At 48.8% G+C, this 14,683-nt stretch overlaps 1 protein-coding gene across 11 annotated transcripts in view; it reads left to right on the forward strand.

The window, feature by feature from the left end:
* The window catches only part of LOC119433463 (F-actin-monooxygenase MICAL3-like), a 417,931-nt gene that overhangs the window by 311,161 nt on the left and 92,087 nt on the right, over positions 1-14,683 (forward strand). For 7 of the 11 annotated variants that reach the window (XM_037700678.2, XM_037700679.2, XM_037700681.2 and 4 more), the window contains exons 1-2: positions 11,144-12,493; positions 14,418-14,606. In XM_037700678.2, coding sequence (XP_037556606.1) covers positions 11,207-12,493; positions 14,418-14,606 — 1,476 coding nt within the window. In that variant the 5' untranslated portion in view covers positions 11,144-11,206. The other 4 variants (XM_049658165.1, XM_037700684.2, XM_037700685.2 and 1 more) reach the window with 2 other exon arrangements.

Genomic DNA, 14,683 nt, shown 5'->3' on the forward strand with positions numbered 1-14,683 from the left:
CGTCCCTCGAATTTGACAAATGGCGGCGACGTCCGTTTTTTGCTTCGGAACGGCGCTTACATTGCTGGGGAACCACTCAATTTCTCATCTACAGAATCGCCGTTCCTTCGGCTGAGCAGTTAGCCCGTATGGTCTCTGCCGGGAGAAACATCGTGGATCGTCGTGTGTCCTCTATAGGCTGATGCATAACCGCTTGGGAGCATTGACCATGCAAGATTCTGATTCTGATTGCGTGTTATATGCAGCTAAAGCTAAAAAAACACACGGCAGCAACTCGCAGTATTCGAGGTTTAGGCTAGTCGTTCACCTCTTCACTGTGCTCAGTTTGCAGTCCCTGATAGATCATCATGACATAAAAAAGAAGAAAAAAAAAATGATAGCCCGGTTTTCGTAAACAAACTTCGCGAAGTTGGCTACATCTGCGTGGATGAACTTCCTGCGATCCACGGTCTTACATAATAGACCTTAGGTACGCTGCTTGCGGCTGTCGGATTGTATACCGCTGGATTGTGAATGTGGTTTACTTCCTTTTTTTTTTTTTTTTTTTTGTATCGCCCAATTGTTGATAGTTATAGGCATTCTAAAAGCAAGTGCTCAAGAGTTTCGCGCTAGCGCCCACGAGCCGAGAACGAAGGGCTCTTCTTAAAATCTATAAATAATTCACATACGACTTGTACAAATCCTTTTTTTTCTTTTTTTTTCGTAGTTAATTGTTCGCCCGTTTTTTACGTTAACTGCGCATTTCTTGTCAGGTTACGTGACATCAGGAGAAACGACTTGTTTCGGGAAGTTGAGGCGCAGTGCGGAAACACAGCCTGCCGCGGTAACCACGGTTGCAGAGAGATTAGTTTTGCTATGCTGGGGACGACGACGCGTGAGATAGAGAACACGTGTTAGGTTGTGGGCAGTCTCGCAAAGTAGAGCGCGCCGGTTGCGCCACCGTTGTGAGCGACGCGAAGTAATATATTGTGTCGATCCGGTAATCCGCGGCTTATCCAAGGACGCTTCGGAACCTCCTGCTGGATTCTCAGTATTTCACCGTACGAGGGAGACGGCATATCGATAAGTCGAGGATGCAGTTTTCTCGTATGATCCTGAAATGAATGCAAAGCTCTCCCAGCTAGAACAGCACTGTGACTCGTTTGCGTTGGGAAGTATTCCTGCCTTATTGGCCCCCGCAAGTCGCTACTTTGAGCGCTTCGGTGCGGTAAACGAAAATCTTTCAGGCTAATCTTGGCGTTCGTCGGCGTTGTAGTTGCCAGCCTAAATTTAAGAAATATTGGGGTATAACTTACGTGCACACAGAATACGGTAAACTAGTGGTTCTGCACTCCACCTAAATCGGAATTCGCCCACCGTGGCTGGGATTCGAACCCGTGACCTCGTGCCTTCAGAAGTGCACCGCCGTAGCCACTGATCCACCACGGCCGCTATCACCAGCATAGCTGTAGGTATACCCTCCAAAGGTCGCGCTCTATATACGAGTACACCTGCTATGTGACAGTGCTGCAACTGCAAATTTCCTAACCTTATCTCTCATCCGATACCTCGCCGGCTATATTTGTTATTGATACTAACTGGCTTACTCGAATAGATTTCAAGCTATCTCTTCTGCGCATCACCGCAAATCGCATTTGTATTGATGTTCAAACTGTTCGCGTTCGGCTTTACAAACGTCACAAATTTTCTTTCTGGCACTTTCGTCGACCTTGAAGCTTAGGGTGGCCTGGGTGACAACTGCTTCGTAACATCATAAATTCTGTTCGGTAAAAGCAGGGCAGCCTTCCATCCAGTGCTGTATTCGTCTGTGGCTTAGCGTTAGGGAGAAATTTAAAGCCTCTTACAATTTTACGGTGTAAGGCTGCCCATATTTCTTCATTAGCATTAGCCTGCAGATTCCAGTCTCTGGCTTCCCGTTCGTAAACTTGCCTTCTTTCGTTTGCGTAGTTTTCAAGAGATTTCAACGGCCTCGTCTTCAATATGTATGATTGACTCTCGCTGACGTTGCTACGCGCTGTCCATGCACGGATTAATGCAGAATCTGCTGCGACTTCTTCGTGTATTGGCCTTGGAAGACTCTTTTTTCGATTCTTTTTCTGGAGCTAATGGGAAAAACCGTGCCATCATTTGCATAAAGCAAGCCTCCGCTCCTTCGCGTTGAGCCAGAGCTTGCGTGCGGCCTCCTACTGATGTAGCCATGGGAAAAAAACGTTGTAGAGAAAAAAATCTGACAGAACTATGCAGCCTGGGGCCACCCAGAAGGCAATGCGCTACATACCGTGCTTTACGGGCACATTACTTGCAATCGTCCTTGCGAAACGTGAGGGGGAAAATGCGAAAAACCAGTATGCATATATATATATATGCGAAGTGAAACGCAGTTTTGTTCATATGCATCCCAGTCCAGTCGCGTGTAGTCGTGGTCGACGCACGCTACAGGTCACCTGGGAAGCCACGCAGACAACCGGCTTTGGTATAGCTTCTATGGCGTTGCGCTGCTGTGCTCGAGGTTACCAGTTCGATTCCTACTGCGGTGGCAGCATTTCGATGGGGAAGAAATGCAAAAAAAAAAAAAAACGCTCGCGTATCTTAGATTTAAATGCGCGTTAAAGAACCCCAAGTGGTTAAAATTAATCCGGAGTCCCACACCATACGTCCTGTCTCGTAAAGAGATCGTAGTTTCGGAACGTAAAACGCAACAATGTAAGCTTTCTTTTTCCTCTTCTTCTTTATCTACTACCTTTTATTATTCATCTTTCGAAGCCCGCTGCACGAAAGGCCTAATCGAAAGTGTAGCGCGTATCTGTTGCACTTTGTGCCGTCTTGTGCTCTTACAAGCTAAACTCAACCTGTTAGATAATAGAGCGCGCTCGGAAGAAAAGATCCTTGGACCAAGGCCTATGCATTCTCGCATGCAAAAGGCCACAAAAGCCCTTCTTAACTCCGTGAAGGATACTGGATTGCATGTACGAACGCTTGCGACAGCGGAGGTTCCTCTGAGACTGGCTATGCGAATGATTGACTCTATTATTTTTCTTTTCTTTCCTTATATATTCCGCCTTGCCCCTCCCCAAGTGTAGGGTAGCCAACCGGTCATATCCTTGATTAACCTCCCTACCCTTTCCCTCTTCGTTTCTCTCTCTCTCTCTCTCCATAAAGCAGGCGACATTATACATAGGCAAGCAAGGACATGGAAATAACGAGAACGTTGAGAAAATGCTGAGGCATCTGCCAGAATCGATGCGCGTGATCCTATGCGGTCTCCAGACTCCGGCCGCTTAAAGCGCCATGCAGGTGCTCTCACCGTATGCTGGAAACGTTTATCGTAGCTCTTCACATACATTGAAGCCTTTCCTTCGCACCCTATTTGCGAAATTGCATTTGAATTAGTGACCACAGCCAGGATCCAGAACTCGGTGGCTTCTTGGATGACATTTCCGAATTGCATTCTTGGACTATCTTGATAATAAATGAACGGCTGAACGTTCCTTCACCGTTACTCATCCCTTATCTATGTCATCACCACCTTTTTTGACGTCCCTGTTCCCCCTTCCCCCTGGGCAGAGTATATATATCAGGCTATAGCGCGCTTGCTCATGCCGACCTCTGTGCCTTCCTTCAAATAAATCACCTATATCTCTCTTGTGCTCCATCTTCCTTTCGCGCTGCTGTGTAACCTGCTTGGCAAGCAGTATACGGACACGTAAAAGACTTGCCATGACGGACGCGTGGTTCAGTTTCGGCGTGTCGTGAGCACCCTTGACGCGACCTCGGCGGCCTTCATTTCCATTTACGAAAGAAACGATGCCCGAAACTCGCGAACGACCAAAGAAAAGGGTGTCTCGACCTCAGAAGACCTCGGGATTTCCACGCTTTCGCCCCCCTTTCCGTGCTTCCGGGATTCCCCTGGGCTTTCTTTAGCTATGGTGATTCTCCATCCGAGGTTTTCTTTTTTCTTTCTTTTTTTTTTTTGGTGAAGTTTCGAGACAGGTGGTCAGTGTGTCGCTGGCTGACCCCGGAGGTCAGATGAGAGATGAATAGGAGCTCGTTGCTGTGGTTCTTCATCTCAAAGTGGAAGCAGTCGTTTCCGTGATTTGCTACAAAAACGATGAATAAGAAGAAACGCAGATCCTTCACACTGCGTTGCGAGAGCCACCCGTTGAGGCTACAACAACAACAACAACAACAACAACAACAACAACAACAACAACAACAACAACAACAACAACAACAACAACCTGTCTTCTCCCTCTTCCGTGAACCCTGCTTTAACGCTGCTTTGGGGTGCTTTCGATAACCTTTGTCCGACCAAAGACTCTCCGACGCGCCTTGGAGGCATCATTGGTAGATTTTTTTGACGGGCCTAGCCAGGTGACGTTGAGTTGACTCGCATCTATTGTGGACCGAATAAAGTTGTTTCACTCACTCGCAATCATAGAATGGCATTGGCCCTGGGGGTATGCTATAAACAAGTTATTCATTTGGTTTCATACTATTGCGGGCCGGCTACTGATCCCTACGTATGATAATTATTGGTGTCGTTTTGTAGAACAAGGGCGCTTAGGCCAAAGAACGCCAGGAACTTAAGTTCTAGGCTTCGAGGGAGTCTACGTTCTGTCCCGGCTCCTCTGCATTCATCGTTCATTGAAGCTGAGCACTTACAACACTAGGTAGTAAAAGACACGTATCTCCAACGCGCAACTAGTGTTTACGTTGCAAATAACATTCATACGCATTCTAACTAACGAATGCCCACGTGATGGACCTATTCTAGTTACCGTAAGAATGAAGTAAAGCGCGCGTAAAACACTGAAGAATCCGCGCAAAGAACGCATTTGTACGCTTAATGGCTGTCAAAAGCGTCATCTCGCATCTTTGCAGTGTGACAGCGGTATGACTGACGCGAGTTTTGGGAGCTATAAAAATGTTATTTGTTATCCACACGCGGTGAAAAGTACGTTAGACAAAAGTAAATACAGAAAGAAGTCCCGAAGTGAAGCCACTCAGCTGGGGCCTCTCATAATATTCAATTTAGGAACTGAAGTGTGGGCAAACGGATACAAAAATTTAACAAGTAATGAACACTGAAATAACAATGAAAACAGCAATCCGAAATTCAGGTTCGGAAGATAATAGAAAGTAATGCATCATTACGCTGAACTATATGCGATCGCGCAAACATAAAAGTACAGCGATACAATACAGCAATTGATCCGTTTCACTCCTTTTTTACTTCTCTACGATACGTCGACTCAAATATTTTGCACATCGATGTTGTGCCTTTTTCTATTTATTTGTATGTTTCAACATCCTTTCAATGATCAATGGCTATCGTTCGTAAATCGAAGGTAACGCATGAAGCTGGCTTTCCCCCACAAGGTTTCTCATTGCGGTGAAGCCAGCTTTGACGAACGCTCTTTAGGGCGCGGCTCGTGCAACTACGAAACAACATTGAAACCGCGTTGAACTCTCACGTACGGATAAGGTTTCACCTATTAGATGCCAGTAAAAAAACGGTCAAAGCATCTGATCAGTGGGCACGGTGACTTTTTTAAGCTCAAGACTTAGTTTTCTCCTTATCCACCGTACGCCCTGGTTATCATCGCGTTAGTTTCCGCGTTTTCTTAATGCGCTGTTTCAGTTTACCTACTGCACACTTCCTTATACAAACAAGCGCAATACCAAGCTTGCTCTCGATGCGCTTCGCGGCAGTTTGGCTGTTTACATCCGCATGCAATCCGCATAACTTCCTCGTCCCCGTTATCACGGAGTGTTTCATTTTCTCGCAAACGAACCTCGTTTTTTCGCCAAGATCGTGTCCAACGATCAAATGCGTTCGGGTGTTTGGGAGTGTCTCGGCGTGTTCCATGGAATGGCCACGTTCTTCGCCCGTTTTCCGAGTCGCCATTGCTTTAATTCTTTTTTCTGCCCTCATAATGCAGTAAAAATTCTGCACGCCGCTCGCTTTCCAGCAATCGCCTTGTCGGTCAGGCACGTATTGTGCTGCTCCTTACCACGCCCGTCAATAAATCCCACTGATGCCGCGGGAGGGGCAGTCGTGGTAGTTGCACGAAACGCGGCTACATACCGCGTCTCACTAAATGCGTGCAGTGTGGCGAAGCCCGTAGAGTTGGCACGAGCTAATCGTTGGTCATACTGGACTACCAGCGATGGGCGACATAAGCCTGGCGACATGCGAATGGCCAAGCGAGAAACCACAATGCTATTCATGTTTATTTCACGATTGGGAGAGAGAAAGAGAGATAGAAAGCGATAAATGAAAGGCAGGGAGGTTAACCAGGACTGAGCCCGGTTGGCTACTCTACACTGGGGGAAGAAAAAAGGGGAGGGAAAGATTAGGAGAACAAGAGAAAGTCCACTGTGGACATCGCCGACGTGGTAACTGTTTCTTGCTCTATCACTGACGGTCACTCAGTTCGAATAGCTGTTACCTCAAGCTGTATACAGGTAGGATCGCATGACATTGGTTTCATATCATGGTAGGCACATAATCTTGCTGTCGACATGTTATAAACTTCAAGCACGGGAACAGCTGTTCGTAATTCACTGTTTCCATGGAAATGCAGTGGTTATCTGTCAAGATGACTTAGCGAGCAGCTGTGGACTGATGACTAATTCCTTTTAGGGCTGAGCACCACCTGGGAACTCGGTTTCTGGTTCCTATGTATTCGCCCATTTTGCAATAAAGGTGCCCCTGTGAGCCGTAATCCAATGAAAACAAAGGAGCTTCCAGCCAATCGAAAACCGTTCATACTAGCGAAGATCTAACCGGACGTGGTTCCCGGTGTGCTGATTTTAGACACACCTTCGTACAACTCCACACGGCTTGCATATCCAATGTGGGAAGCAGAGTCACCGTTATACTTAAACCTGAACTTTCCTTCAGAAAGCCGCATTGTAGGGTATTATTCGTATCCCGGCTTTAAAGAAATGAAAGAAGCAGTGGCACTAGTATTGCCAAACGTATTCTGCCGCTTAGGTTCACCACTAAGGAGAACGGCAGACAGTGTTACGTGATGGTGAATATTACACTGAGAATGACGACGGCGATTGAGACACTTCCAGGCTACGGCCCCGGCATAAAACAAGCAAACGTTGGAACGGCCGTTGCACGCAATTTCACGACACAACCAGAGCGCGGCGCCGGGCACGAGCATGCGCACGACCGACATTCCCGCGGCCCGGGCGAGCAATAGAGTTGTCCGGAAACTGTTTCCGCGCAGCCAAGAAAATCACTGACGCGGAAACGTCGTTACCTGCTAGTTTCTTTGCCCCCTCGCCTCCCATCTGCGCTCCCGTCTGTGCGTTCCTGGCTCTCACGTTCTGTAGAGCGGAGGGATTGTCCGAGTAGGAAGAGAGACTTGTTTTGTTGTGTATGGACGCAACTGCAGCACTGGATGCATCGCGAGAACCGTGCAGTAAGCGTGAAAAGGATCGACTAAACCCTGCGATTCCGGGATGAATCATTTATTCCATACGCCGATTTCGGTACCTCGATATTATTATTTAAGCACGGGCAACTTAAAGCGTAAAACATTTATTTCCGGTGTTTTACGTGCTAGAATCACGATATCATTATGAGGCACGCCGTAGTGGTGGACTCCGGATTCATTCTGACAACCTGGGATTCTTTTAACGCGCACCTCAATGCACGGTACATGGACTTTTTTTTTCTCTCTCCATCGAAATGCGGCCGCCGCGGCCAGGATTCGATCCCGCGCCTATAAAGTATAGCATATAGTAGCGTTGTTGATATCTGGAGTGAAGTCTGCAGTTGTGGATAGCGCAGATAAACAATTAATAATTAATTGCTATACTAATTACGTTGTAACCCAACATTTTATTGTTTTCTTTATATGTGTTCTCCATGGCCAGAAATAAATGCGAAAAAATTTATTCTAATTTTCGGTGATGTGTAACTCTCTTTTGGCATTACAGTGGTAATACTCATTTAGAACATACTGGAGAAAACTGAGAGGCTGGAATTTTGTTTGCGCTTCAACCATGTATTCCTGGGACACAAAAGGTTAAGTGCCCCTCTTATAATGTCCTAGTTGTGCTTATGTATGGTCATAAAGAAGACTTTTATTTGTTACACATAAGAGACTGTAAAAACATCGCACAAAGCGGAAGCAGTTTTTTCATGATGGCCATAAAAATGTGTTTGTGTGCCTCTTTGCACGATGACTGCGTGGTATACGCTTCAACTCTAGCACGTAGATTTTATGGCCAGCGAAGTTGCAGCAGGCATCGCTCTGGCGGAACCGGTAAATTAGATTACGGAAAGACGTTCATGCGAACTCGTTACACTGGGAGCGGGACTGCGCCGTAGGACCTAAATGCACCGTAGGCGCACCCGTAATGTGCACTATCACATTTCGTGCGGGAACGATGATCATGCAGCCCAGAGCAGAACAATGTTCACAGCACATCGCTAAACTTGCCCAGAATGTCGGCTGAACACAAGTTGGGAGCTATTGCGCATGTTTGTTTCAAGTTCGGGACGCAACTCTTCTTGTGCACCGAGGAACCGAGTTTCTCATGTCCGGCCAACTTGTTCGACTAAGCCTAACGGCTTAACCAAACCGCGACGGTCTCTACAGCGAACGTGCGGCGTTTGGCGTATTTCTTCAAGGGCGTGTCGCAATACATGTCACTGAGAAAGGCCCTGTCTCGATGGTGGTTCGGAGTTTCGCGGTCCTGCAGACCTATTTCAGTCACGTGCGCTGTGGTGTACGTAAACAGGCACGACAAAGTACTACGTGCGCCAGCCGCCAGGAGTGGCTAGTACGAAGTATAAATAACTGTTTCATTCTCGTGACAGCCTTCACTGAACTCAGAAGCGCAACCGAAGGTTGCACTTCCGTTTTTCTACTCGTCATCGTCTCGCGAAGCAAGCCAACGCGTCAAGAGACCAAACGCTTCGGAAGTGTAACCCATAATTAGCTGCTAAGCCAGGCACGGCGAGTGACGGTGGCCCATTTCCTACGGCAACGGTGGCAACGCGTCGATTTAGCAGTGTCGTCCTGAAATACTGCTATTACGCACACTCTGTGTGGTGGCAACCGTTACATCCCCCCTGTGAAGCGTCGTTGCAAGACGTGCGTCATTCGTGACGTCTATAGTTACGGTCCGCGATAAAAAAAAACAATGACCAATAAATCCTAAGGCTGCTACGAAGCCGCCCGTGACGTCTGCAGATGCGTACCGGAAGCAGACGACCAATAAATCGAAAGTCGGTTGCGAAGCAATCAGCATGCGTCCAACAACTTGAAGTCAGCTGGAGACTCCGTGGTTTACCTATGGCTGCGTTGACCTTATTATGGATAATTCGACGCCGATGAATTTTGGGACGTTGGTTTTCGAGGGCATAGCTCTATCAATGGGATCGACAGAAATTTGCGAACACACAGGTCGAACTATGCCTATGTCTCTCTCTAGACGTGCATGTTTGGTGGAACTCCTATAAGTGCTTTATAAGTCTACCACTAAACTGTACTGCGGCCCTCAGGATTGTAGCGACAATAGTATTGGAGCAGCTAATTAATGGGCCCGTTTAGCGCTGAAATGCGTGTCCGTGTCTTGATCCTGGCACAGTGGTTTGTCTGTCACGAAAGATGACAAGATTTGGAAACTTAGTGTTTGATAACTCTCAATTCGTGCGTCATTAGGAAGCAGACGACTAAGCAGGCAACTAGAAAAGACTAAGGCTACAACTTCAGCAGAAATAAAACCTACTTCAAGTAGTGCTGGGAAGTTCGCGGGCGTTAGTGGTCGTTCCTGACAACTGCACTTATGTATGCGAAGCATACGACTACTAAATCGAACGGCTGGGGCAAATTGATTCGGGACGTCTGTACTTTTTCATCGTAAGTGAACTGGCGCTAACCCTGAAGACGTCTGCGTGCGCTTTGGTGACGTGAGCATTGCGTATCTGAGAGAGACGACCAATAACTCAGAAGACGGCTGCGAAGCCGTTTGTGACGTCTGCAGTGGCGCATCGGAACCAGACGACAAATAAGTCAGAAAAGTGAGCACACATACACAAAAACCAGAGTGAGAGAAGCGTGCTGCAAGAGGCCCGAAGTCTTCCAGATTGGCGGGCGCAGACACAGCAAAGAGGCTGCGCGTGGAAAAAAAGAAGCGTTGGGGCGTGTGCTCTAATTTTATCCTCGCGGAGGATCCGGGCGGCAGAAAGGTCTCGAAGCTGCGGCTTACAGCACACCCCGCCTTCCTCCCACTTCACCTCCCAACGGCCCGCTTGTGTTGCATGCTCGGGGCATCTTCCACTGACAGAGCGGCGGGTCTTCTTCTTGGCAAGGATTTCCTCCTGGCCTCTGCGCCCCACCTCTCTAGAGCTCTGTACCTCTTGTTAACCGGTAGGCTCCTTCGGTGCGAGCCTCTTCTCTCGCGAGCAGAAGAATTGAGCCTTTTGTCCGAAGCACCTTCGCTCGCTGTTGGTCGTCGCTGTTTCAGCCGGGAGCACTGTGAATGCCTCTGCGCGACGCTTATATCCTGAGGGTCGTGGTTAATTGGCGTCTCTATTCGTCTCAAGGCTAGAACTCGACGCGGACGTATGGTTTTCCCTGCAGTATTTTCGTCACTTACGATCTACGGTACAACGCTCTCATTCTGGCCCTTGTTCTTATTTCTTGTCACAGTGTCTTAAAGCCCGCGACCTCCTGATATGTGCGCGCATCCATCTTCCAAGTGCTGGCTCACAACATAAACATAGGAGTTCAAAAGTAGCCGCACGGTTAAGTGAAAAAAAAAAAGATGTGTAACGTTTCTGCTGTCAGCTGGTGCCCATCAGGAAAACACATACGCATGAGCAGCACAAAATGCATATCAGTGGCACAACATAACACTGTCGTAGCACATGGTGACGATAGTTGCACAAAATGGTTTGGGTGGTGGGTGTCTGTCGTTGAATGCAAAGGAAGCTCTATCAGCTGTGTGCTGTGATAGACGCCGCAACAAAGGAAAATGTACTTCTGTGTCGGCGCTATGTGTCACTTCATTCATGTTGACGTGAAGATTCGGTGTTTCAATTGTTGCTAATCTTGCTCTTTTCTTTGTGTCGTTGCAGGTGACCATGTCAGACGTGGCCGATTCTGTGAGTAACCCACAGTCTCCAGTGAATGGCATCTTGCTGGATGAACCCCTGACGCTTGACTTTGATCCAATGAGTTTCCAGCTGTCTTCCCCGACAGAGACAAAACCCCCTGTCGACCTTGTCGACTCGTCCCCCGAGGACCCTCCCTTTGCTAACGAACCCCCAGAGATTGCTAACGATACTAACTACAAATACAACCCAAAGTCCTACCTCCTGGACCTAGAATCGCTGCAGGAACTGCAGGATAACGTACAATCGACGTCGTCTACGGCACAAGACGACGACGCGATGGCAGAGGACGATCGAGGCGAAACGACGTTGAACGACTCCGCTGCGCGCGACGACGCGGACCAGAGGCCGGACCTTCTCGTCGGTGTGACGGTGACTACGTCACCCGGAGGGCACCAGGCCTACATACTCGAAGAGGACGAGGACGAGCTTGACCTCACCGACCCCAAGTCGGAGGACGACTCTCGGGAGGTCGACCTCTCCGTGGACGCGTCCGAGTCCTCGTCCAGTCTCAACCCGGAGAGTTCGAGTCCGCTGAACGGAGGGCCACCCGGTAGCAGTCCTCCGGCACAGCAGGAGGACGTGATCGGCTCTCCGCTGGCTAATCTTCCCGAGGATGGAGTTGACGAGGAAGAAACACCTACGCCACCCCTGAGAGATGAGAGCCGGCGTGGCGGCAGTTCGGTGCAAATCGTCGACCTATCTACTTCACCTTTGGACGAAGGCTTGGACAGTCCCGGTGCACGGGTTAACGGTACGACAGGAGGACAGTCGACAGCGGTAAGCTTTGCTTACCACGTGACCACGCCAGAGGAAACTGAATCCCGACCGGAAGCAATACCGGAGGAAGAAGAGGACGTATATGACGACGGCTTCGGCGGAGTCAGCAGCGCCGTCCAGGAGCTGGCCAGTTTCGTTGGCGAAAGCGCCGACCTGCCACAGGATGGTCAGTTTGCAGATTACGTGGTCAGCACGCCAGAGGACGAAGAGGACTCGGCTTGCAACGTCGAGGATGACAGTTTCACCAGCCCCGTGCCCGAGATGTCCCGAGAGACGCCGTCAGCCATGAGTTCGGACATGGACACGTCGTCGAGGACGACTAGCGTGGAGACGGTGGCGTGTGCCAGTCCGCTGAACCATCAACAGGACGCCGCCATCTTGAGAAGTCCTCAAGGACTGGAAGGCACCCCGCCGTCTCCCGAGCGTCGCGACGAGATGTTTGACCCCGCGCGTAGCCCTAACAACCTTTGCACGACCCCCGTGTTGGCTTGCTCACCCACTGACACGGCAGAGGTTGCTGACTCGCCAGAGCTTGAGAGCAGTGAAGATGAGTTTGAGTATACGCCTGTAAGTCCACTCGTTCCTGGCTCAATGCTTCTTGCCCGCTTAATCGGCGCAGCTTTCTCATTCTTAATGTGCGTTACCCCGCTTCTGCATGTGCGCCGCTGTTGAGGCTGTGTGACTGAGATGCTTCTGATATCATTGTTGAGAGTGTTCAATGACGGTCTTTTTCAGTACGCGAATGGCAGTGCAGTTAACGAGTACTCCGAACAGACTCGCCAGTTCATCGCTATGATCTCGGTGGTACAACCGAGACCGGTGTCAGCTATGGCGAGACAAGTTTTCGCAGAGCTCCCTGTGCCCACTGCAATGAACCATAAGATGATCGCAAGTGAATTGCTAAACCCTGTCCGATGTGTAAGGATGTGCAACTATCGAAGTAGTCGAACGATGACATATCATGTACCACGGGCTTCAATTGTCCACATTTGCATTATATCTTCCCTCTCCAAGCAGCTTCCTGTTGAAGCCATGTAGTTTTTCTGTCGTAGATGGCGTGCCATCGTGCCAGATGGTGTATCATCGGCCGCCATGTCAAAGTACGAGTAACACTAAAAATCTGAGCCGCTTATCTAATCTACTCATCTCCAGCAAGGCTACGCGAGCTGTGGATTGAGCCCCAATGTGGTGTGTACTGGCGCGTCACGTGAAGCTTCCATACCGCCACAGCTAGAAATATATCCGTGGGCTTTCCTGTGAATGGAGACATTTTTCGATGCACCAAGGCTTAGCTATGACCGAGAGTCTTAAATAATGCGGATCGCCGCGAAATTCCTATGCCTGAGTGTTCCAAATCGTCCCAAGGCACCCGTTTCTTTGTTTTGGGTATTTGCTAAATAATTGTTTTGCGTATTTGTATATAGCCCCGAAAGGAGTTAATGTAAAGCTATGGAGTGGCGCGAGTTGACATTCTGCGCCATTCAGGGAGGGAGCTAGATCATCGAGAAATGTGAAAAACACGTCGGGCGATAGGAGATTCGCCAGTATGTCATCGGAGAGTCGCACCAGTGGCCGTTTACGACTTTGGTGTAAACGGATAAATTAGATGAGTTCAGCTTATCTGCGTTCAGCGGTGACAAATGGTCCTTCCGGAGACATAGAGCTCAGTTTGGTGGCCCAATTTTATCCTCTAACCTTCAGCAATGATGGTGACCTCGTCGGGCTATCGCCGTGGTTTTCCTCAGACGTCTGTTGGCTTATACGGATGGCGCTGGAGCTCGGGTTTCGGGTCGTAATGTGTACTTTTCGGCTTGTCAAGACCAAGGCAAAAAGAAACAGGGTACGATATCTCTCATGGGTATATTAAAGGGACACTAAAGATTACATTTAATCTGCGGCAGTAAATTACGCTTGCGCAATAGCCAAACAGCCGTTCTCACTACAAGAAGGGTCTTGACAAGCTAAGAAAAAATAAATTTAAGAACGAAAGTCGGGTGGGCGATGCCGTCCTGAAATTCCCGCACCGGATCGCCGTGATGTCACAGCTATAGCTAACCACTTATTGGCAGAGACGGACTACACCGCATTCCAAGGAATATATCGAGAACTTTTTTCTCCATCAAAAGAGCCCAAATGCGAGAAACTGCTTTAAAATTCATGGCAGTACACTGGCTGATGTGTCGGCGCGCCATTCAAAGATAGGAATTTCGACACCACCTATTGTGGTAAATTACTTCGGGCACCCGTACGCTTGCCAGTATTTATTCTACGGTTTAGAAGGTGTCATTTATCGCCAAACTTTCATTAACGCTAAAAAATGACAAATCTATAAACTGTCCTGTTGGTACTCATTGAAAGTGCTCGTGATAAATTTCAACCATAACTGGACTTCCTGGCCATCTTAATACAAGGTCTTGATTGTCACAGTTGCGTTAGTCGTGTGCGGGTACCTCCCTGACGTTGAGTCCTCGATGCGCTCACCGCGCCGCAGGCGGGCGTTACAAAGTCCTCGGTCACCAAGAGCAAGCGAGTGGTGGCCAGCGCCCGGACGAGCAGCAAGGACGGCATCACGCTGCAGCAGTCCAGCGTCACCTCGACCACCAGCCTGGACTCGCACACCGAGGTGGTCACTGGCAAGGGTGCCTACGATGGCCTCAACGGCGTGACCGATAAAACCGAGGTAAGTTTGGGCTGCGTTTTGGCGTGCCTTGTATTCCAGTTGAGTGCCCTCTCTCTATACCTGCTGGCGATGACAAT

The sequence above is a fragment of the Dermacentor silvarum genome, chromosome 11, assembly GCF_013339745.2.
Source record: "Dermacentor silvarum isolate Dsil-2018 chromosome 11, BIME_Dsil_1.4, whole genome shotgun sequence".
Taxonomy (NCBI): Eukaryota; Metazoa; Arthropoda; class Arachnida; order Ixodida; family Ixodidae; genus Dermacentor; species Dermacentor silvarum.